Raw genomic sequence first — 21,214 nt, 5'->3', positions numbered from 1 at the left:
GCGAAGGGAGGGAGGATGGTACGCAGGACGAGAGCATACAGCTTGGATCTTGCCACTTGACCCTGGGCTCTTGACCTTGCGCAAGTGACTTTGCAACTCTGAGCCTCAGTTTACCCATCTGTATAAGGGAAGTCATCATTCTTACAGGGTGGCCATGAGCGTCAGTGACACAGTGCTGGGCATGGCTGACACTCGTGACTGCTCACCCTGTCTCCCTCACGCCCACCTTACCTCCATCTGTCCGTTCTCTGCTGCGTCGTGGAGGGGGGTCCCACCCCAGGAGTCTCTCAGGACTGGGGCACCCATCAGCAGGAGTCGGTCTAGGATGGGTGTGTGGCCGCCTCGGGCTGCAAAGTGCAGGGCCGTGGCCCCCTCATTGTCCCGTGCCGTGAGTCCGATGTCGGTGAATGTGACCTGGGAAGGAGGAGCAGTGGGAGCAGCCACCCTCCCAGGGAGGAGGCAGAACTGAGAGCAGAACTGAAAGTGGACTCTGGCTGTGCCTCTCAGGGCACAGGGCACAACCTCAGGAAACCTCGGACAGGGCTGGTTCAGCACATGCGTCCCCGTCACCCTGGGGCAGCAGGACCTCTGGGGTCCAGGTGGGGGTGAAGTGAGTGCAGTAGCTTAATTTGGAGACACCATGGCCCTAAATCTGAAAGCAAATATCATGGCAAATGAAATACCTAGGGAACAGTAAAGAAGCATTTGCTATGAAGGAAGGAGAGAAGGAAAGAAGGAAGGGAGGGAGGGGCAGGGGAGGAAAGAACTTCATTTGGCCTGAGGGTGGCGCTGCCTTGCTGGGCATTTGCACTGAGCCCCTTTGCTGGAGCAGCGGGTCCTTTGGCCTCCCTCCAGGGCCTGGATTTGAGCCAGGCAATGAGGTTTGGGGCCCTGACCTGCCGGCCACCACTGCTGGCTGAGGCCAGCCCTGCCTCTGGGGCCTCATCTGCCTTCTGAACGGCCCCTGCTCTGGTCCACAGCACCAGCCAGGTGATGGTCCCCTACACTGACTCGCTGAAACCTGTGCAGCTGGGACAGCCATGGGGCCTGGGCCGGCCAGTGGGACGCGGGGGTCTTCTAGGACAAACTGCCTTCCTGACAGAGGGGTGATAGGCGTGCTGGCTCCCTGCCTTCGCCCTCCTTCCTCCTTCCTGCCTTGAGTGTGCCCGCTTTCCCTGTCGGGGAGACCAGGAGGACAGGAGAGCCGTCAGCAGCCCCCGCCACCTTCGGTGTGAGTGCCTCTCAGCGCAGCCAGGGCGCTCCTGACTGATCAGAAGTGTCTGCTGGGCAAAGCACAGTGAGCTGGAAACAGGGCGCTCCTGACTGATCAGAAGTGTCTGCTGGGCAAAGCACAACGAGCTGGGAACAGAGACAAGGACAGGGCTGCCGCGGGGCTCCTTCGCATCTGGAGTGGCTTCTCTGGCCCTGAGACCCCAAGGCCTGTCCGCTTTCTCCCCAGGAAGGGCCGCTCATGCCTCAGCACAGTCCCAGGGCTCAGCGGACCCCCTGCGGTGAGCTCTTGCCGCTCTGCCAGCTGTGTGCAGCCACCGCTCATCCCAGGGGCCAGGCATCGTTTGGGAGGCTGAGGTCTGGAGTGAATGGGTCAGAACCGCTGCAGGGGCGAGGGGAGGACGGCCAGGGCGGGACCAGGTCAAGAGAGCTTCCTCTGTGGGAGGCCGCTCCAGCAGGAGGAGCTGCCCCCGGGGTGGGGAGGGGCGCACACGCAGGCGAGGCACCGGGAGGGGCTGCAGTCTCCACAGAGGGAGGCTGGAGGCCAATTCAGGTGGCCTTGGGGCCAAAGTGGGCAGGCTGGCACCAGCCTGAGGACCTTGGGGCCACGGGGAGCAGGCCAGCACCATCCCGAGTGCCCGGGGGCACAGTGAGCAGGCGGGACCCATCCCAAGGGCCTCAGGGCCATGGTGAGCAGCGGGTGCCATCCTAAGGGACTAGGCCCCCGTTCCTTCACTTGCCCATTGGTTCAGTAAACATCTCTCGAGCCTGACCGCATGCCAGGTGCGGGGAACGCAGCGGGTGGCGAAGTCCTGCACCCACGGAGCTCCTGGCGCCTACACCCCGGCGGGTGGAAACCACCACCAAGACCAGGAGTCAGACGTGCCGTGTGCCCGGTGCTGGTGCGCGGGGGAGGAAAGCAGGAGTGAGGATGGTCTGGGCAGGCAGCTCCCCCAAGTAAACCAGCTGGTCAGGGAAGGCCCCAGGGGCGCCTGGGGAGCTGTGTACCAGGCACAGGGTGCAGCGCATGCAAAGGCTCCGGGGGCACAGCCAGCCTGGCCTGCTGGAGAAGGAGCTGGAGCTGAGTGGGTGGGAGCCGGGAGACAGGAGGCCTCAGGCAAGCATGGGAGGGCTGGGGGCAGGCAGCTCGCACTTCTCCACCAGCAGCCACAGTGGCCTTCTGATACGCCAGTCAGATCCTGCTGCTCCTGGCTCTGAGCCTTCCATGGCTCCCCAGGACCCTCAGGAAAGAGCCCCAGTCCTCCCAGCACCTCTGTCTGCCTTTCCGGTCCACCCTCAGGCCCCACGGGCCAGGCTCTCCCTGCCTCTGAATGAGGTGTGCCCCCCTCAGGAAGTTGCTTTGGGCCCTGCTCCTTGTTCAGCCACTTCCTGTCCATCCTCAGCTCTGCCCCCAAGTCCCCTCCTCAAAGAGGGCCTCCCCCACTCTTTTTTTTTTTTTTGAGACGGAGTCTCACTCTGTTGCCCAGGCTGGAGTGCAGTGGCGTGATCTCAGCTCACAGCAACCTCTGCCTCCCAGGTTCAAGGGATTCTCCTGCCGTAGCCTCCCGAGTAGCTGGGATTACAGGCGCCCACCTGCTCTGCTTTTCTGTTGTAGAGGCAGGAAGTCCCCAGCCCACCCTTGAAGATGGCACCTCCCCAACCTCAGTCACTCTGCTCTGGGGTCTCAGGTCTTCCTTCCCCAAAGAGGCCAGAAGTGGAGAAAGGTGGGGACTGGCCCGGGGATATCAAGCGGCAGGGCCTGAACAAGCGGCCGAGTGGCCCGAACTGGGCACTGCTGGTGTGGGCGCAGACAAAGCACATGGGCCACCACCAACTGTGAGAGCACCCGGGAGGCCCACCAGGACTTCCGGGGAGAGAGGGACTAGGAGAGCCCCAGGGGAGCCATGGCACGACCCCACAGAGCAGAGTGCACTGCAGGCGGTCAAAACTTCCGGGGCCCAGCCTGGCCGGGCCTGCAGGGTCTCAGGAGCCATGGACCAGCTCATTGGAGGCCCCAACAGCCCTGCGTGTCCCCAGTACCCTCTGGAGCCCCTATCCAGGCTCCAGACTCTGCTTGCTGCAGGACCCACACTCCCTGGATGTCCCCCTTTCCACCTCTGGCACCTACTTACCAGCCAGACGACGAGGGAGTAGTGGCCGCGGGCGGCGGCAGCGTGTAGGGCGCTCATGCCGTCGAGAGCACGAAGGTGCACGTCAGCGCCACAGTCCTTCACCAGGAACTGGGCCAGGTGCAGGTGGCCCTCCTGGCAGGCCAGGTAGAGTGGGGAGGCGCCACTGCGTGTCCGCCGGTTCACGCTGCTGCAGGGAAGGGAGGGTTTGGAGGCCCAGTCCCTGCCTAGGGCTGAGCCCATCCCTCAGCTGCTTGGACTTCACTGCTGACTCCTGGCCCTGCCCGTGATGGCTGAGTTTCCCACATGCTTTCCAGCTGCTACTGTGGGGTTCCCTCCTCCAGGTTGCTCCCCCAGGTGGCTGTGCAACCCCACTCTCCTATCCTTCTGTCCTTTTCTGGGAACTCCTGGGTCCAGGTCAGAAACATGCATCTTCTTAGATCTGAGGGGTCACGGTCTTGCCTTCCAGGTTCTCAGTTGTCCCAGTGGAGGCCCGGGATTGACCCCGACTCCCTTAGGGGTTTCCCTGTGCCCTGTGGCAGGTGATGCTGGGTGCCTGGTAGCTGTGGCAGCCTGTGATGAGGTGAGGGTTGCACTGGCTGGGCTGGGGTCGCAGTGGCGGTATGGAGGCAGGGCCAATGTCACTAGGGAGGATCAACTCTCCGGCTCGTGCCTCCTTTCCCACCAAGCCTGCTGACCACGCCACCCTGTTCCAGACCCTCCACTTCCAGGCCCTTCCTCTCTCAAGAGGAGAAGCTGGGTAATAATGAAGGGATCTCACGAGCACCCCCACACGTGCTCCCCACTTCTGATGGATGAATCTGAGCAACTCGGGGTCCACCCCAGAGGAGAGTCTAGTCACAGGCCTCAGCTGGCAGAGGGGAGACAGAGGCTGGGAGCTGATCTGTCCAGGAGCTTGCACCTGGGTTTAAGCCCCCCTCCCCTCACAAAGTCCCTGCCAGTACCAGCCCCCTTGCCTTACCAACCTCTCCTCTGCTCCTAGCAAGGGGGACACAGGACCTTGGTGGCTGTTCCCTGGCCTTGGACCACACAGAGATCGTCCCCTGCACCTGCTGAGCCTGAGGGTACACTTGCTCATGGAACGTGCCCCAAAGGGCTGCCAGTATGCCTTGGTGTCCTTCTCGGGGAAGGATCCGTGCTTTCACTGGACTCTGCCAGGCGTCCTTAACTGCATCCAGGGTTGGAACAGGCAGTGTCCAGTGCGGTGGCTGGGAGCAGGCCATGATGCAGCCAGTGGGTCGGGGGCCACTGGAGGGGCATGGTCTGGCCAGCAGCAGCCACCTCTCGGCTGCTGGTCAGTGCTAGGTGGGAACTAGGCTAGGGGTACAGGACCTTCCCATTTGTGTGTGTGAGTGTGTGTGTGTGTACATATTAACATGAAGTCTCCTGGTTTTCTTTTTGTTTTTTTTAGACAGGGTCTTGCTCTGTCACCCAGGCTGGAGTGCAGTGGCACAATCCCAGCTCACTGGAACCTCTGCCTCCCAGACTCGAGTGATCCTCCCACCTCAGCCTCCTGAGTATCTGAGACTACAGGCACTCATCGCCATGCCTGGCTAATTTTTAAATACATTTTTTGTAGAGATGGGGGCTTCGCTATATTGCCCAGGCCGGTCTTGAACTCCTGGGCTCAAGCAATCCTCCTGCCCCAGCCTCCAGAAATGCTGGGATTACAGGCATGAGCCACTGCACTCAGCCCAAGTCTCCCAGTTTTCAATGGCGGAAACTTCTTTAAAAGCCAGGTGGGTCTGAGAGAGACTGTGGCCAGCCAAGGCTGGGGGTGGTGTGGATGCTTGGGGAAAAAGCCACAGAAGCGAATCCCAAGGCCTTTGCCAAGCGGTCCAGGATGGGAACACCCAGGAGTGAGAACCCGATTCCACAAGCATGGGGCTTGTCCTGGAGCTAAGAGGATGTGGGGACTGAGGCCTCTGGGGCAGCGACAGGCAAATGAGATGCTCCCTCGAAGAGAGAAGAGCCGTGGTCAGGGGTAGGTGGGTCCCTGGGGGATGGAAAGGTTTACCCTCAGCCAAGACAGCAGGAGGCAGAGGGCCTGTTCCTATGACAACGGTGACCTTGGTAAGCAGGGCGAGGACTGGAGGAGCGTGCAGGTGGGGAGGGAAGCCCTCTGCCTCACTGGCTGTCCTGACCCTGTCCTTCCTCCTTAACCATCCACCAATTCTGGCAGGGGCACAGGGCCCCGGAGACGATGAGGCCAGTGCCTGGCTCTAGGGATGGGGCAGTGCAGAGGCAGCTCCAGTCTCTGTGTCCCCAAGTCCACCAGACAGTCCCCACCCCTGTCAGGTGAGGGGAGGGTGCCCTCACAGGTCGCCGGTTGCCCACGTCCCGAGCTGTTTTAGGTCCTGAGACGCCCCCAGGCGGGGCCAGAGCTGCCCTGGGCATCACAGCAGCATCTTGCTGTCCTCACTGCCCCCAGCCACTCTCCAGGCTGAAGCGCTGGCCTGTGTCCCCTTGGGCCCTGGCATGGCACCGCCACTGCCTGGCCTGTGGGTAGAGGCCTCATTGCCCTTGACTCCTGCCAGCTCACCCCACAGTGACAGCATGCCCGTCTGCAGGATTCACCTCAAAGGCTACCAGCCTGTCCTCTTGGCCCTCCTCGGTGCAGCCTCCCCTTGGCCAGCTGGCCCCAGGCTGCCCCTCAGGTGGGACCCTGGGCTCCTTACCTGCCATGCGCAGTTGTCAGGAGCTTCAGGCAGGTCAGGTCCCCACTGACGGCGGCGTGGTGCAGCGGCAGGGCCCCCTCCCGGGTCTCCAGTGTGGTCGAATGGCCCTCGTGGAGCAGCCACTCCACCAGCACCGGGTGTCCAAAACGGGCGGCCAGGTGCAGCGGGGAGACGCCCGAGGCATCTTGGTCCTACCGAGGCCCAGGCAGGTCAGTGAGTGGGGGGTAGGCCGTGTGGCCAGAGCCAGCTGCTGGAGGAGCCCCAGGCGAGGGCTTACACTGCCTGCAACCCAGCGAAGGGGCTTCCAGCTCCTTCCTCCTTCCCTCCGTTTCTGCCTGCAACATGGAGGGAGGTGCTCCCTGCTGGGACTGAGGTGAGAGGAGGGCCAGGACTCAGGTCCAGGTCTTGGGAGGCCACCTCTGGCAACCCTGCCCCTCCTGGGCCCCCGTCCCCAGTGCGGAGAAGGCCCTTTCCCACTCAGCTGGGTGCCCACAGACACCCGCCCACTCTGCTCATGGTCAGAAAGGCTTCCCAGGACACTTGCCTCTGGCTGGTTCCCTGCCCCAGTGCCCTCCCTCTGGCCACAGGGCCCCGGGGCCAGGGAGCATTCCCACCACAGGTGCCAGGGGTCCAGCAGACCGAGGCCTTCTCCAAGGGCCCTGTGGTCAGAATGGATCCCCAGGCAGGCGCAGCTCCCACCTGCTGCCCTTGAGCTTGGCGGAATGGGATGCTAGGCTGGCACTCTCAGGCCCTCTGGTGAGCCAGGTGCCGGGGAACCTTCCCGCTCCCTAATCTCAGCAGGTCCCACCGGCCCTCACCCCAACTCTGACCTCTGGGCAGTGTTCTAAGGCCCGTCAGTCCTGCTCACCCTCAGTCCTGAAAGCTCCACAGGGCTGAGCAACAGCTGGAAGGCCCTCACCTGCACAAGGGGATGGGGCAGGCAGGAGAGGGGAGGGGCCCAGTAGAAATGCTCCAGACAAGACAGTCACCATCAGCAGCCCTCACTCCCGTCTCCCAACCAGGTTCCCAGCTCTCAAGCCCGACTTCCCACAGCCCTTCTGTAAGGATCCCTTTCTAGACCTTTTGGGAAGCGGGCCCTGTGGACCAGGCCTGATCAGAGACAAGGGGTCTTGACCTCTGGCAAGACCCCCACTGGTAACACCCAGCTTCCTGGCAGGCGAGGTGATAAGAACATTTAGGAGGTGTTCTTGGCTCTCAAGACTTTGTGCTCTGAGAAGCGTGGGGCAGAGACGGCGACCACTGAGTCCTCAAGAGAAACGAAGAGCCCAGGGCCGTGGAGCCCGGGGTGGCCAGTGCTGAGCCTGCGTGGCTCACACCTCCCTGGTTCCACCCCAGCCAGGTTTGTGGAGGCCAGGCTGCCCCGTCCCCGCTCACCTGCAGACCGCAGCCCCCCTCGCGGACCAGCCAGCACAGCTCGGCCAGGCTGCCTGTGGCGGCGGCGTCATGCGCTGGGGTGGCCCCATTGTGGGCCCGCTGGTTGCCAGGCAGCTGGGCCCGCTGCACCAAGAACTTGACACAGTCCAGGTGGCCGGCCCGGGTGGCGTGGTGAACCAGGCCGGCCCCCAGAGCATCGGTGATGCCCGGGCCCAGGGCGCCAGCCTCCAGCAGCCGCTCCAGTGTTGCCACATCCCCATCCTTGGCGGCCACGAGTGCCCGCTGCTCCTCCATCCTCTGGCCCGGGCTCTCAGTGGTGACTCATGCACAGGCCAGGGCTTCTTGTTTCAGACGTGGATGAAGCTGCCGGCTCTGGTTACCTGATAAGCCGCCACAGGGCAGATGGGAGGCGTTGGGGCGGGGTGGGGGGGATACACCTTGGGGACCTGCCCAAGCCACTCCCACAGCATGAGCGCGCCAGGTGCCTGGAGCTGGGAGGATGGAGTGCAGCACACAGGGAAAGGCCCACACCAGGCTAGGTCAGGGTTGGGCATGGCCCGCAGAGAAAGGAGGCTGGCCCTGAGGCTGCTCACATCTGTCCAGACCGCACGAACCCACCTCTTCAACTGCGGAGCGAGGGCTGAGGACACGCATCACTGAGCTTCTCACAGGAGCCCCGAGCAGCCTGGGAGATGGTTCCCCCAATTCTCACAGAAGGGCAGACCCCCAGCCGCCACCACAGTGCGCCTGAAGTAAAGGCTGCCCAGTAGGTCTACGTGTTTGGCTATGTTGGCACAGAGCTGAGCGCTCCGCCTCTGGATCTGGCCCTGGGCCCTGGAGGCTATGAATCTCTGGGGATGCAGTGGCTCCATAGGGCCTGCGACGGGCCCAGGACCCTGACTTGGGTGTGTCCAGCCCCTGCCTCAGCCCCCTCTCCAACTACACTGACCGAGTCTCTGGGCTGCAGTCCAAAGAGCCCAAGTACATTTAACCCCTTTCCAGATTGTTCTGGACAATCCACAGTTCTTCTTTAGGGAAGTCAGGACCACCAAGCCTCTTCCTGGCAGCAATGGGAAGCTGCAGATCGGGGACCCATTCCATTTGTAGGGGCTCCTGGAGACGCAGCCTCAAGCTGGATTTCTGGGCTAATGCATCCTCACACAATGGTGACCTGGGGGCTGCTGCACCCCTGGTTTCCCCCATCCACAGGCTCCGTCAGATGCCTTCGTGCCCAAGCGCAGGGCCCACTAGAGAAACCACAGGAGACCCAAGCCGGGCACTGAAATCTTTTGTTCATTTAGTTTCTGGCAAGTGTTTCCTCAAAATCATTATGTAGTTCCTTGAACCGTAAAACTACACATTAAAAGTGTTATTCCACTGAAAATGACTCCTATGCAAACATCGACATGGGATGTGTGTCCAAATGCCACAGAGTATTTTGAGAAAAAATCCTCTGCAAATAAAATTAAGGTAAAAGCTGAGTCAGGGATGATCCAATTCCCACCCCAGGAATGACCTGGAGCTGCACCAGCTCAGTGAAGTTGGAGCTGAAACCCTGAGTTAATGATCAAAAGGGACAAGACGAGAAGGCCTGGGGACTGTGGATGGGGAAGCGCGCAGCCCTGAGTGCCAGTGGGCAGAACAGGGTCAGGCTCGGGGAAGCAGGAGGGGTGGTGTGCGGTAGGCGCTGAGCAGAGCAGGCCTGGCTGAGGCTGGGGGCCACTGTGCACTGAGGCCAGAGGAGCAGGGTGGTGGGGGCAGCTTTGGAAAGGGACTAAAAAGGGCCTGAGAAGAGACCACTCAGGAAAAGTACAGGTGCGAGGCCACGATCAAAGCAAGAAAATCAAGTTTCCTATGTTCATGATAGCATTTGGCTGACGATGAGTTATAAATACTTGGATTCTATCTTCCTGATAAAAACACCTTCCAGGAAAGGGCACTTCCAACAGGCTTGCCCAGTTCCCAGTGGGGAGGGTGGATGAAGCTGGTGTTTCCACTTCACCACTGGAGGACGGTTCTATGTGGGCGTTCCTATGTGGCATTGGTGTCCTGGGCCCTGTGAGCTCTGCAGGGGTCCAGGGAAGGATACTGGGGGTGCACACTTGCAGGCACTCCAGGACAGAATGCAGAGGGGGCATGAGACAGTCATCCTGGCCCAGCCCTCAGGAGGGAACTGGAGGGACAATCCTGAGCCCTGCCACGGGCTTCCTAGAAGCGGGGCGGGGAGGGCGGCCCCGGCGCTAGGCCTGGTTCTCCAGCTGCGCCACGGCCTGCTTCAGGTCCTGCACGACGAGGTCCACTTCGGCCCTGGTGGTGCTGCGGCCCACGCTGAGGCGGAGTGCGTTCCTGGCCACGTCGAAGGGGATGCCGCAGTTCAGCAGCACTGGGGACGGCCTGGGGAGGGCGAGACCGGGTGGCAGCTGCTGCCAAAGGCACATGGAAGAGACACAGCGTTCCCCGCTCTGGACTACTCCCCCAGTGGGGCTCTGCCCACCCGGGTGCGCGCCTGCCCTGCCTGGTATCCGCCTCCTGCTGAACTCCTGGACCAAGCACACCCCTAAGACCACCCATATCAAGGTGCGGCTCAAAGTCGCCACCATTCTCCCTGTAGAGTTCTCTTGCACTTGGCACTCCCAGGTGACACTGCCCCCCTCTCGCACTGAGCTCTAGGGCCAGGGGCTCTCCTGTCCTTGAGGGGTCTGAGGTCCTGGAGAACACTGATGCTGACACAGACAGTACCTCACCCATGCGGCCCATCTAAGCCACTTGGTAACTTCACGGCACCTGGCATGGGGCTTTGCAGACACTAGGGATCCAGCCAGTATCTAGCCATGGAACAGATGACTGCGTGTGGGCGTCCGGAAGCAGGGCTGCTGGAGGCTCGAGGTGTGGGCTCTGCCAAGGTGCTTGCCCTCATCACACCCAGACCCCTTTCTTCCCCTGCCCTCTCCTGCCCCTCCTATAGCAGGGCACTGCCCCCCACCCCTACAGGGCCCTGTCCTGCCCCTCCTTTTCCCTGGAGCCGGGCCCACCACTGTCTCGCTCCAAGTGCTCCTACACAATCCCTCCGCCCTGACCCTGATGACCACGTGCTGCTGGCCACAGTTCTCTCTCCCCAGAGCCCTGGGTGTTTCTCCTACATTCACTCCGACCTCCCACAGGGGTCTCACATTTTCAGCAAGCCAGACCCGGAACCGCTTCTCCCCCGCTGCCAGCAGGCTGCTGCTCGGGTGCCCCACGCCCTCTACCCCCCAGTCTCCGCCAGGCAGGCCACCCGCTCACCTGGACCCGCTATCCCAGAATCTCTGCTGCATCTTGCAGATGGCTGATCTGACACCTGAGTCTGCTCACGCCATGGCCCTCAGGGCTCCCCCTTCCATGAGATTTAAGTGAGCACTGACAGGCCACCCCTCCCCAGCCCACCCCAGTCCTCCCCAGCCCCAGCCACGCTGCCCCTCCAGGCCCTGCTCCCCCTGCCTTCAGAACTGAGCACGAGAAGCCCTCTTCCCCCGCGCAAGTCCTAGTCTTTCGGACGGCAGCTTAGAAGTCACTTCTTCCAGGAAGCCCTCCCTCTGCCCTCCTAGGACCCAGACAGGGCCGCCCTTCACGAGCCAGAGCGCGGCCCAGTGGCCGCCTGCCCAGCACACCCAGTGCCCGGAGGACCCCTATGCCCTGGACTGGGTTTGTGAAGAGCACTTACTGGTCCCCATGGTCCGAGTGGCACGCGGCCCCCACACTGGCCAGCAGCACTCGGCACTGCGCAAGCACCTCGTGGCCTGTGGAGACAGAGTACGCGCCACTGAGATGGGGCTCCAGCCAGGCCGCCCTTCTCTCCCCTCCCAGGGTCCTGCTGGCGCAGGCTGCTTCCCTCCCTCCGTGCCACCTGGTGGAATTCCAGCACCGGCCATTCTGGCAGCTGGGGAGAGATCGCACAGCAGGAGCCGAAGAAGATGCTTCTCTCTCCTTTGGCTGCAGAAACGTGGACGCTATTCTCCCTCACAAAGCTGGCCTTGAAAACGGCACTCGATTTTAATCAACTGCCTGCGAGGACACCTGGAGTCCTGACCAGCTCCGTCCTTACGAGCTGGCAGTCCCGACAATATCACGTCTCCACCTGTGTTCTGGATTGCAGAGACACGTGGGAGTTCTATGAAGCCAGAAGGCACTTCCCTCTTCTTTCACAAGCATGGCTGATGGAATTAACATGAGAATTTCAGCCAGGCGTAGTGGTTTCCACCTGTAATCCCTGCACTTCGGGAGGCAGAGGCAGAAGGATTGCTTGAGCCAGGAGTTTGAGACCAGCCTGGGCAACACGGGGAAACCCTATCTCTACAAAATATTTTTTAAAAATTAGTCATGGCTGGGCATAGTGGCTTACCCCTGTGATCCCAGCACTTTGCAGGGCCAAGGCAGGTGGATCACTTGAGGTCAGGAGTTCGAGACCAGCCCGGCCAACATGGCAAAACCCCATCTCTACTAAAAATACAAAAATTAGCCGGGCGTGGTGGCAGGCACCTGTAATCCCAGCTACTCTGGAGGCTGAGGCAGCAGAATTGCTTGAACCCAGGAGGCGGAGGTTGCAGTGAGCCGAGATCGTGCCACTGCACTCCAGCCTGGTCAACAAGAGTGAAACTCCGTCTCAAAAAAAAAAAAAAATGTTAGCCAGGTGTGGTGGTGCATGCCTGTAGTCCCAGTTACTAGGGAGGCTGATCACTTGAACCCAGGAGGTCAAGGCTACAGTGGGCTGTGATTACACAGCACTCCAGCCTGGGTGACGAGAGTGAGACCCTGAATCCAAAAATAAATATACAATATGAGAATCTCTGTCTCATTTAAAGTGATATAGGTTGTCACTGAATACAAAGTCTGACCCCAGAACAAGGGGAATGTTGACAGAGAACTCTCCTTTCCATGGTGAGGAATCTGAGATGGTCAAAGAAACCCAGGCTTCCTTGCCCACAAGAACGCATTTCAGCCCAGGTTCTCACGAACGCAGCCATCATGACAGTTACCCACGGGCTCTTCTTCATGGGCCAAACACGACTGCTGGGTTTCTCCGCATGATCCAGGAAGAAGAAAGAAGCAACACCTTCATCCTCTAAGAAGTCAAAACCTCGTCTACAGAGGCAGCTCATCGTGATCTCAGGGCCACCATAACCTGCTCCCAAATGACACATGGCTGGTCAATGACCTGGACTTCCACTCTCATGGAGTCAGGGCAGACCAGGTTTCAGGTGCATCTGGGACAGGGGTGACCCTAACTGCTCCTAGCTGAGGCGGATGCCGCAGGAAATCCAGATTTGTACTTGCTCCTTAGTCTGCCAGTTATTTTTATTGTTTTTTTGTTTGTTTGAGACAGACAGAGTCTCACAAACTCTGTCACCCAAGCTGGAGTGCAGTGGCTCAATCTTGGCTCACTGTAACCTCCAGGTTCAAGCAATTCTGCCTCAGCCTCCCGAATAGCTGGGACTACAGGTGCACACCACTATGGCTGGCTAATTTTTTGTAGTTTTTGGTAGAGATGGGGTTTCTCCATGTTGGCCAGGCTGGTCTCAATCTCTTGACCTTGTGATCAGCCTGCCTCGGCCTCCGAAAGTGCTAGGATTACAGGCCTGAGCCACTGTGCCCAGCCTCTGCCAGTTTTTAAAACTGATCGCCTCCCCTTTCCCTTACTCTAATAAAATATTTAATAAAAACTGCCAACAAAATAGATAAATGTCTAGAATTTAATGTTACTTCCTTCCCTGACAGCTTTTGGGGCGGTGCTAATGCCAGACATGAGAGTTCGCCACGGTCCACATCCCAGCAGCAGCAAAATGAGCCAAGTCAGGGAGAGGAGGGGCTGGCAGCAAGAGCCCGATGGACCACAGCACAGCCACCTGAGCCTGCTCTCAGCAATCCCAGCAAGGCCCTCTGACAGCCCGAGCTGTGTCATGCTCAGGGCAGGGAGAGTGGGAGTTGCTGGCTCGGACCAGAACCCATGCACCGCGGGAGCTATGCTCACACTCGGAGAGACCAGGGTGAGGGGCCGTCACCTTGAAGCCGGGGTCCCCGGATGGAGAAGTTGCAGGTATTGGGAAGCCGCTGGGTCCCTGGAAACTGGCTATTCAGATGGATTCTCTTCTGACCGAATTCAGCCTGAAAAAAATAAGTGAAATATTTGGTGGCCTTCAAAGACACCACCATCAGCAACTGTTTGAAATTTAGACTTTTCCAGAAACACAATCTCAGCAGGTGCATACTTTTCAATCAGCATCTACCCAGAATAGTTATGGGGACAGACTATGGAAAGCAAAGTTAATTAGGAGAAAAACCAAATATTCGGAAACATATGAACCTTCCACATAAACCATGAAGTATACCACCTCTGCGTATTTGATCATGTGTCTCTGAAAAAGATCATGCCCCTGGCCTAGGGCCCCACTTTCGGGGTTTCTGATCCCAGTGTGCTTCCCGCCACTGTTATTTCTTCCCTCACTGCATCCTGACGAGTTCCAGGCTACGCTGCAATCCCCATAGGTCCTGAGGTCTAGGAGCACCATGTCCCCTCTCCCTCCGGGCACCTGCCCCACACACCCTCCCTCTCCTGGTACCCACCCCACACTGCACTCACTTCCAGCCTCTCCTCCAGGTAGTCGCGGATATCCCTCATGTGGGCCTCGTAAGCCTCGCAGTTCTGGGTCACCAGCTCCGCGGCCTGGGGGCAGACACACTAGTGGAAGCACAATTCTTACAAAACAAAGGAGGGCAAAAAAGCTTTCAACAGCACAGGCAGCATTTCCTGAAACCGCTCATTCTCCTGACAGTCACAGACAGACCATATTTTTTGAGTGCTGCCATTTGGAGGGTGTGGAAGTGCCACAGAAATTGACTCCACCAGGCACTTCCTGACAGCGCCAGGCACTGGAGATGCCCCAGCAAAGCAGCCCTAAAGGGGATCCCAACCCTTGAGGAGCCAGCATCCAAGAGGCAGACAGACAAAAGCAGGGGCGGGGGGAACAGACTCCTACCCACCAGTTGGCGCTGTGAAGGGACCTCACAGGCCCGAGGTGGGGTGGTGGCAGATGGCTGCACAAGGGCAGGGAGTGGCGTCTCAGCAAGGGCTTTGCAGGGGACAGTCATTCTGTCTCTAGAACAGAGGGGCCTGGTGTGGTGGGTGGAGAGTGCAGAGGGGGTGAAGGCCCAGGGACAGATCCACAGGCCCTGCAGGCCTGGTCACGGGGCAGACGCAGTGAGGCTCTGAGGGAGGGATGCGATGGTCTGACTGGCCTGTGTGTTGGTCACTCTGTGGCTGTGTAGACAATGGCAGCAGCAGGCCCCCAGGAGGCCATGGCAGGCATCCAGACCCGTGGTCTAGGGTTAGTGGCCAAGAAAATGGACATGAGGCCGGTAGTGGGTGTATTCTGGAGTCCAGACAGACAGGACGGCTGCTGTATGAGAGGCAGGGGACGATGACAAGGACGGACTGAGGGCATCTCCCGGACTTCAGAGGCGAGAACCTGGATAGCGGGAGGTACCCAGGGTGGGAAGAGGGTGGAGGAGAGCGGTCGGGACAGGCTTTGAACTGAGAGGAATGGGTCTCTCAGGAGATGGGCCAGGGCCTAGCTGAGATGTCAAGTTCAAAGGCAGGAGCACAGGCATCACAGTGACAGGACGGACAGAGGGATCCACGAGAGTGCAGGTGCAGGGAAGGGCTACCAGCACGCAACCAAGGCAGAAAGGAATGGGTGGGGGGGAAAGAATGTTGGGGAGGGCGTGTGCAGGATGGACTCCAGGCTGGGCAGCAGGGGGGGCTGTCTAACACGCTGGTGGCATCAGGGTCTGGGCGAAGCTGAAGAACCAGCGGGGGTGTGGTGCTCGGGCTGAGACCAAGCTGTGGCACTTGTGCTGTTACAGGTGCAGATGCAGCTGCAGGAGCACGGAGGTCAGGGGCTGGGGGGCTTCGAGCACTGTGAGCTGAGGCTCTATCGAGGAAGCTGTTACCATGATTCCCATCTGGCATGGGGGATAGCCAGGACTCAGGGAGTTCCAGCGACCTGACCCAAGGCACAGGGTGAGTGAAACTTCAAGCCAGGATTTGAACCCTGGTATTTCAAAGCCTGTGGACCGCACCACTACTTCATCATTCAGTTCAGTATGAGCAGGTACTGGACTCCACTTAAAACACACTCTTCCAGCCGGGCACGGTGGCTCACACCTGTAATCCCAGCACTTTGGGAGGCCAAGGCGGGTGGATCACCTGAGGTTAGGAGTTCGAGACCAGCTGGCCAACATGATGAAACCCTGTCTCTACTAAAAATACAAAAATTAGCCAGGCACGGTGGTGCATGCCTGTAGTTCCAGCTACTTGGAGGCTGAAGTGGGAGAATTTCTTGAACCTGGGAGGTGGAGGTTGCAGTGAGTCAAGATCATGCCACTGCACTCCAGCCTGGGTGACAGAGTGAGACTCTGTCTCAAACAAAAACACTCTTCCTTCTAGTAAATGTAGCCTTAGTTATCACTGTTAATAATTTTGGGTATTCTAAGTAACAGGGGATCCATTCATATTCTTCCCAAGGCCCGGCCTCCTGGGCGCCAAGCCGTTTCTCTGTACTGGGGATACTGAGGCCAAGCCCCTGCTCTCGTGGAGCTGACAAGCCCCTTCGAAGGGGAAGCAGGAAGTGGGGCATATATCTGAACACACTACAGAGAAACATCAGATAGGGGAAATAAAGCAGTGTCAGGGATAGAGCGTGACAGCAGGGGACATGGGGGGACCAATGTAGCTGTGGTTCATGGAGGGGTGCTTGAAGGTGGTGGCCTTTAAGCAGAGGCCTGCACAGTGAGGGAACAGCCTGCAGATGCCAAGGCGTGACCAGGACCCCTGCCCTCGCACAGCAAAACCTGAGCCTGGTTACTGTGGCAGAAGCAGGACAGGCCCCCGTGGAGGGCTGGCGGCAGGTGCTGGATTGGCCACCCACAGACCAATTGGGGACAGAAGGTCCATGGTCTGGGCGCTGCCAACGCCTGTGGGAATGGTGAACCTGCGGCCTGACGTTTCGCCTCTGCTGTAAGAGTATCACTGGTTCTCATGTCACGAGAGACAGAGACAAGGAGTTTTTCCCTTTTAAATGCTAAGCAAGTGCCACTAATCCAGACATCTGAAAAAGTACAGATCTCTGGGTTGATAAATCAGATTCCAGGCTTTTTCTTGTCAGTCTGTTTATGAGATCACGAATATGATCTCCCTAAAGCCCCGGATTCCTGCTAGAGCCACTGGGGTCACTGATGACAAAGCAATCAACCCATCTCCTCCAGCTCACCAGGGCTCACCTTCCCAAGGCCAGCAATCATTGGGGTGTTCTCTGTCCTGTAAGAAACAAGGGATTCAGCAAGAATAAACAAATGTCTCAGGAAGGAATCCTGTCTCCATGAAAGTCATTGTGTTAAAACAAAAATAAACTCACGCTCCATCTTTCCTAAGCACGCGCCATGTGGCTATCTCAATGGCAGCTGCAGGCCCCAGAAACCTCCCCTGCCAAGTCTGCACTTGCCCTGGCCCAGTGAAGGTCAACAAGGCCCACTGTGGGTGACGCGTTGGGTGTTCACTGTGACAATTCTATCTGGATCCTTTGCCAACCCAAAGCAAGCACTCTTCCTCCCGCAGGCCCCAAGGCACAGCTCTCTTTAGTCCTCACTGCCAAACCAGGACAGTATGGAACAGGGGAGAACCTTTGTTCTCAACATTTCAGGCATCAGCAAACAAGAGGGGTGTGTGTGTGTGCGTGTGTGGGGGGGTGGGCTTAATTTTTTTTTTTGAGACAGGGTCTCACACTGTTGCCCAGGTTAGAGTGCAGCAGATTTCGACTCACTGCAACCTCTACCTCCCAGGTTCAAGTGATTCTCCTGCCTCAGCCTCCTGAGTATCTGGGATTACAGGCACACGCCACCATGCCTGGCTAAGTAGAGACAGGGTTTCTTTTTTGTTGTTGTTATTATACTTTAAGTTCTAGGGTACATGTGCACAATGTGCAGGTTTGTTACATATGTATACATGTGCCACGTTGGTGTGCTGCACCCATTAACTTGTCATTTAAATTAGGTATATCTCCTAATGCTATCCCTCCCCCCTCCCCCTACCCCACAACAGGCCCCGGTGTGTGATGTTCCCCACCTGTGTCCAAGTGTTCTCATTGTTCAATCCCCACCTATGAGTGAGAAAATGCGGTGTTTGGTTTTCTGTTCTTGCGAGAGTCTGCTGAGAATTTCCAGCTACATCCATGTCCCTACAAAGGACACGAACTCATCCTTTTTTATGGCTGCATAGTATTCCATGGTGTATATGTGCCACATTTTCTTAATCCAGACTATCACTGATGGACATTTGGGTTGATCCCAAGTCTTTGCTATTGTGAATAGTGCCACAATAAACATACGTGTGCATGGGTCTTTATAGCAGCATGATTTATAATCCTTTGGGTATATACCCAGTAATGGGATGGCTAGGTCAGATGGTATTTCTAGTTCTAGATCCTTGAGGAATCACCACACTGTCTTCCACAATTGTTGAACTAGTTTATAGTCCCACCAACAGTGTAAAAGCATTCCTATTTCTCCACATCCTCTCCAGCACCTGTTGGTGCTTTTTAATGATCGCCATTCTAACTGGTGTGACATGGTATCTCATTGTGGTTTTGATTTGCATTTCTCTGATGGCCTGTGATGATGAGCATTTTTTCATGTGTCTGCTGGCTACATAAATGTCTTCTTTTGAGAAGTGAGAGACAGGGTTTCACCATGTTGGTCAGGCTGGTCTCAAACTCCTCACCTCATGATTCGCTGGCCTCGGCCTCCCAAAGTGCTGGGATTAAAGGCATGAGCCACTGCACCCAGCCCAGTAATTTCTTAAGTTTGGCTGAACAAAGTTTTCTTAAACCTCTGGACCCGGCTATTGCTTGTTTACCAGTAGATATTTTCTCTGCACCCTCACCAGCATTTGGTGGTGTCTCTATTCTTATTTTAGCCATCTTTATAGGTGTTAGTGATATCTGGTGGTTTTAATTTGCATTTCCCCAATAACTAATGCTGTTGAACATCTTTTCCTGTGCTTGTTACATGGGTCTCGTCTTTGGTGAAATGTCTGTTTATATTTTTTGCCTATTTTCTGATTGAATTTATTGTATTATTTTTGCTGTTGAGTTTTGCAAGTTCTTGATATATTCTAGATACCATTCCTTTGTCAAAGTCATTTGAAAATATTTTTTCCTAGATTTAGCTTATCTTCCCATACTCTTAATATGGTCTTTCCCAGAGCAAAAGCTTTAAATTCTGATGAAGTCTAATTTATCCGTTTTTCCTTTTATGGATGCTTTTGGTGTCAAGTCTAAGAACTCTTTGCCTAGTTCTAGAACTTGAAGATTTTCTCCTATTTTTAAGCGGTTTTATTGCTTTATGTTTTTCATTTAATTTCATGATCTATTTTGAGATACTATTTTATGAGGTATAAGACAGGGGTGTCCAAATCCTTTGGCTTCCCGAGGCCACACTGGAAGAATTCTCTTGGGCCATATATAAAATACACTAACGACAGCTGATGAGCTTAAAAATTAAAAAAAAAAAACGCAAAAAAAACCACCAATGTTTTAAGAAAGTTTATGCATTTATGTTGGGCTACATTCAAAGCTGTCCTGGGCCATATGCAGCTGCAGGCCGCAGGTTGGAAAAGCTTGGTGCAAGACTTGGGTCAAGGTTAATTTTTTGCCTATTGATAACTAACTGCCTTGGCACCATCTGTTGAAAGGCTAACTTGCCATCTGCTGAATAGCTGACTTTCATTTGCTGAATTGATTTGCATCTCCTGTGGTTGTATCTGCACCCATAACTCATATGGGCCTATTTCTGTATGGGTCTATTCTCCTCCACTGATCTACCTGCTGGCATTTTGACAGAAATTGTTAGGCCTGTGTATCCATTTGGAGAGAACTGACATCTTTGGTATGTAGAATCTTCCAAACTATGAACATGGTATGTGTCTCTGCTTAGATCTTAATTTCTCTCATCCATGGTATACTATTTTTAGCATATAAGTCCTTTATATTTTGCTAGTTTATATCTGAGTAATTTTGTTTCATTGTAAATGGTATTTTTTTTTTTTTTGAGACGGAGTCTTGCTCTGTCGCCCAGGCTGGAGTGCAGTGGCACGATCTCAGCTCACCGCAAGCTCTGCCTCCCAGGTTAATGCCATCCTCCTGCCCCAGCCTCCCGAGTAGCTGGGACTACAGGCGCCCGCCACCTCGCCCAGCTAGGTTTTGTATTTTTTAGTAGAGACAGGGTTTCACCATGTTAGCTAGGATGGTCTCCATCTCCTGACCTCGTGATCCGCCCGTCTCGGCCTCCCAAAGTGGTAGGATTACAGGCTTGAGCCACTGCACCCAGTCGTAAATGGTATTTTATTTTTAATGTTACTGTCCACTCGTTCATTACCATTATATAAAAATAAGACAGATTTTTGCACGTTTATCTTGTGTCCTGCAACCTTGCTATACTCACTTATTAGTTCTAGCAGTTTTCTTGTACATTCCTTGGGATTTTCTTTATAGACAATCGTGTGATATGATTAGAAACAACTTTACCTCTTCCATTCTGATCTATATGCCTTTTGCTTCCTTTTCATGCCTTACTGCGCTGACCAGAACTTCCACCACTATGTTGGATAAGTGTGGTGACAGTGAACATCCTTGCTTTGTTCCCCCAGCCACAGGAGTAAAACACTGAGGCTTTCACCGCTAAGAACGATGTTAGCTGTAGGTTTTATGTAGATGTTCTTTATCAAGAAAGTTCCCCACTAATCCTATTATTCTGAGTTTTTAACATGAATGGTTGAATTTTGTCAAATGCTTCTGCTGCATCAAACATGAACATGTTATCTTCTTTATTCGTTAGCTTCTTAATATGGTAGATTACATTGATTAAATTTTTTTATTTTTGTAGAGATGGGTCTTGCAGTTCACCTAGGCTGGCCTTGAACTCCTAGCCTCAAGTGATCCACTTCCCTTGGTATCCCAAAGTACTGGGGGATTACAGGCATGAGCCACCGTGCCCTGCCTTGATTGCATTTTTCCTTTTTTTTTTTTTTTGAGACAGAGTCTTGCTCTGTTGCCTAGGCTGAAGTGTGGTGGTGCCATCTCAGCTCACTGTAACCTCTGTTACCCAGGTTCAAGTGATTCTTGTGCCTCAGCCTTCCAAGTAGCTGGGATTACTAGTGTCCGTCACCACACCTGGCTAATTTTTGTATTTGTAATAGAGACGAGGTTTTACCATGTTGGCCAGGCTGGGCCCGAACTCCTGACTTCAAGTGATCTACCCGCCTTGGCCTCCCAAAGTTCTGGGATTGCAGGCTTGAGCTACCACTCCCGGCTCTAGATTGCATTTTGAATACTGAACCAGCCTTGCATCTGTGGAATAAATGCCACTTGGTCACAGTGTATCATTATTTTTTTGAGACAGAGTCTCACTTTGTCACCCAGCCTGGAGTGTACAGTTGTGATCATAGCTCAACACAGACTCGACCTCCCAGGCTCACTCAAGCAATCCTCCTATCTCAGCTTCTCGAGTAGCTGGGACTATAGGCATGTACCACCATGTCCAGCTAATTTATTTTTTGAAGAGGGGTCTCACTATGTTGCCCAGTCTGGTCTTGAACTCCTGGGCTCAAGTGTTCCCAATTCCCCTGCCTCAGCCTCCCAAAGTGCTGGGATTATATGCGTGAACCAGCACACCCAG

At 56.0% G+C, this 21,214-nt stretch overlaps 2 protein-coding genes across 6 annotated transcripts in view; both read right to left on the bottom strand.

Annotated features, from left to right (window-relative positions):
* ESPNL (espin like) overlaps positions 1-8,210 on the bottom strand; it is a 31,775-nt gene extending 23,565 nt beyond the window's left edge. Inside the window, exons 1-5 of one of the 3 annotated variants that reach the window (XM_077958003.1) lie at positions 8,072-8,210; positions 7,454-7,833; positions 6,059-6,249; positions 3,363-3,549; positions 232-414 (exon numbers count right to left, since the gene is read on the bottom strand). In XM_077958003.1, coding sequence (XP_077814129.1) covers positions 232-414; positions 3,363-3,549; positions 6,059-6,249; positions 7,454-7,747 — 855 coding nt within the window. In that variant the 5' untranslated portion in view covers positions 7,748-7,833; positions 8,072-8,210. Of the gene's footprint in view, positions 1-231; positions 415-3,362; positions 3,550-6,058; positions 6,427-7,453; positions 7,997-8,071 lie in introns of those variants that run through there. The other 2 variants (XM_077958004.1, XM_028831281.2) reach the window with 2 other exon arrangements.
* A 515-nt stretch (positions 8,211-8,725) lies between these two features.
* Positions 8,726-21,214, bottom strand: part of SCLY (selenocysteine lyase) — a 39,575-nt gene continuing 27,086 nt past the window's right edge. For 2 of the 3 annotated variants that reach the window (XM_015111462.3, XM_077958007.1), the window contains exons 8-12: positions 16,766-16,802; positions 14,067-14,150; positions 13,489-13,591; positions 11,154-11,229; positions 8,726-9,847 (exon numbers count right to left, since the gene is read on the bottom strand). In XM_015111462.3, the coding sequence (XP_014966948.2) occupies positions 9,694-9,847; positions 11,154-11,229; positions 13,489-13,591; positions 14,067-14,150; positions 16,766-16,802 (454 nt within the window). In that variant the 3' untranslated portion in view covers positions 8,726-9,693. Of the gene's footprint in view, positions 9,848-10,735; positions 10,827-11,153; positions 11,230-13,488; positions 13,592-14,066; positions 14,151-16,765; positions 16,803-21,214 lie in introns of all 3 variants that reach the window. The other variant, XM_015111463.3, reaches the window with a different exon arrangement.

The sequence above is a fragment of the Macaca mulatta genome, chromosome 12 (assembly GCF_049350105.2).
Source record: "Macaca mulatta isolate MMU2019108-1 chromosome 12, T2T-MMU8v2.0, whole genome shotgun sequence".
Classification (NCBI taxonomy): Eukaryota; Metazoa; Chordata; class Mammalia; order Primates; family Cercopithecidae; genus Macaca; species Macaca mulatta.
The sequence above is the reverse complement of the archived record's forward strand: the minus strand, read 5'-3'. Positions and strand labels throughout refer to the sequence as shown.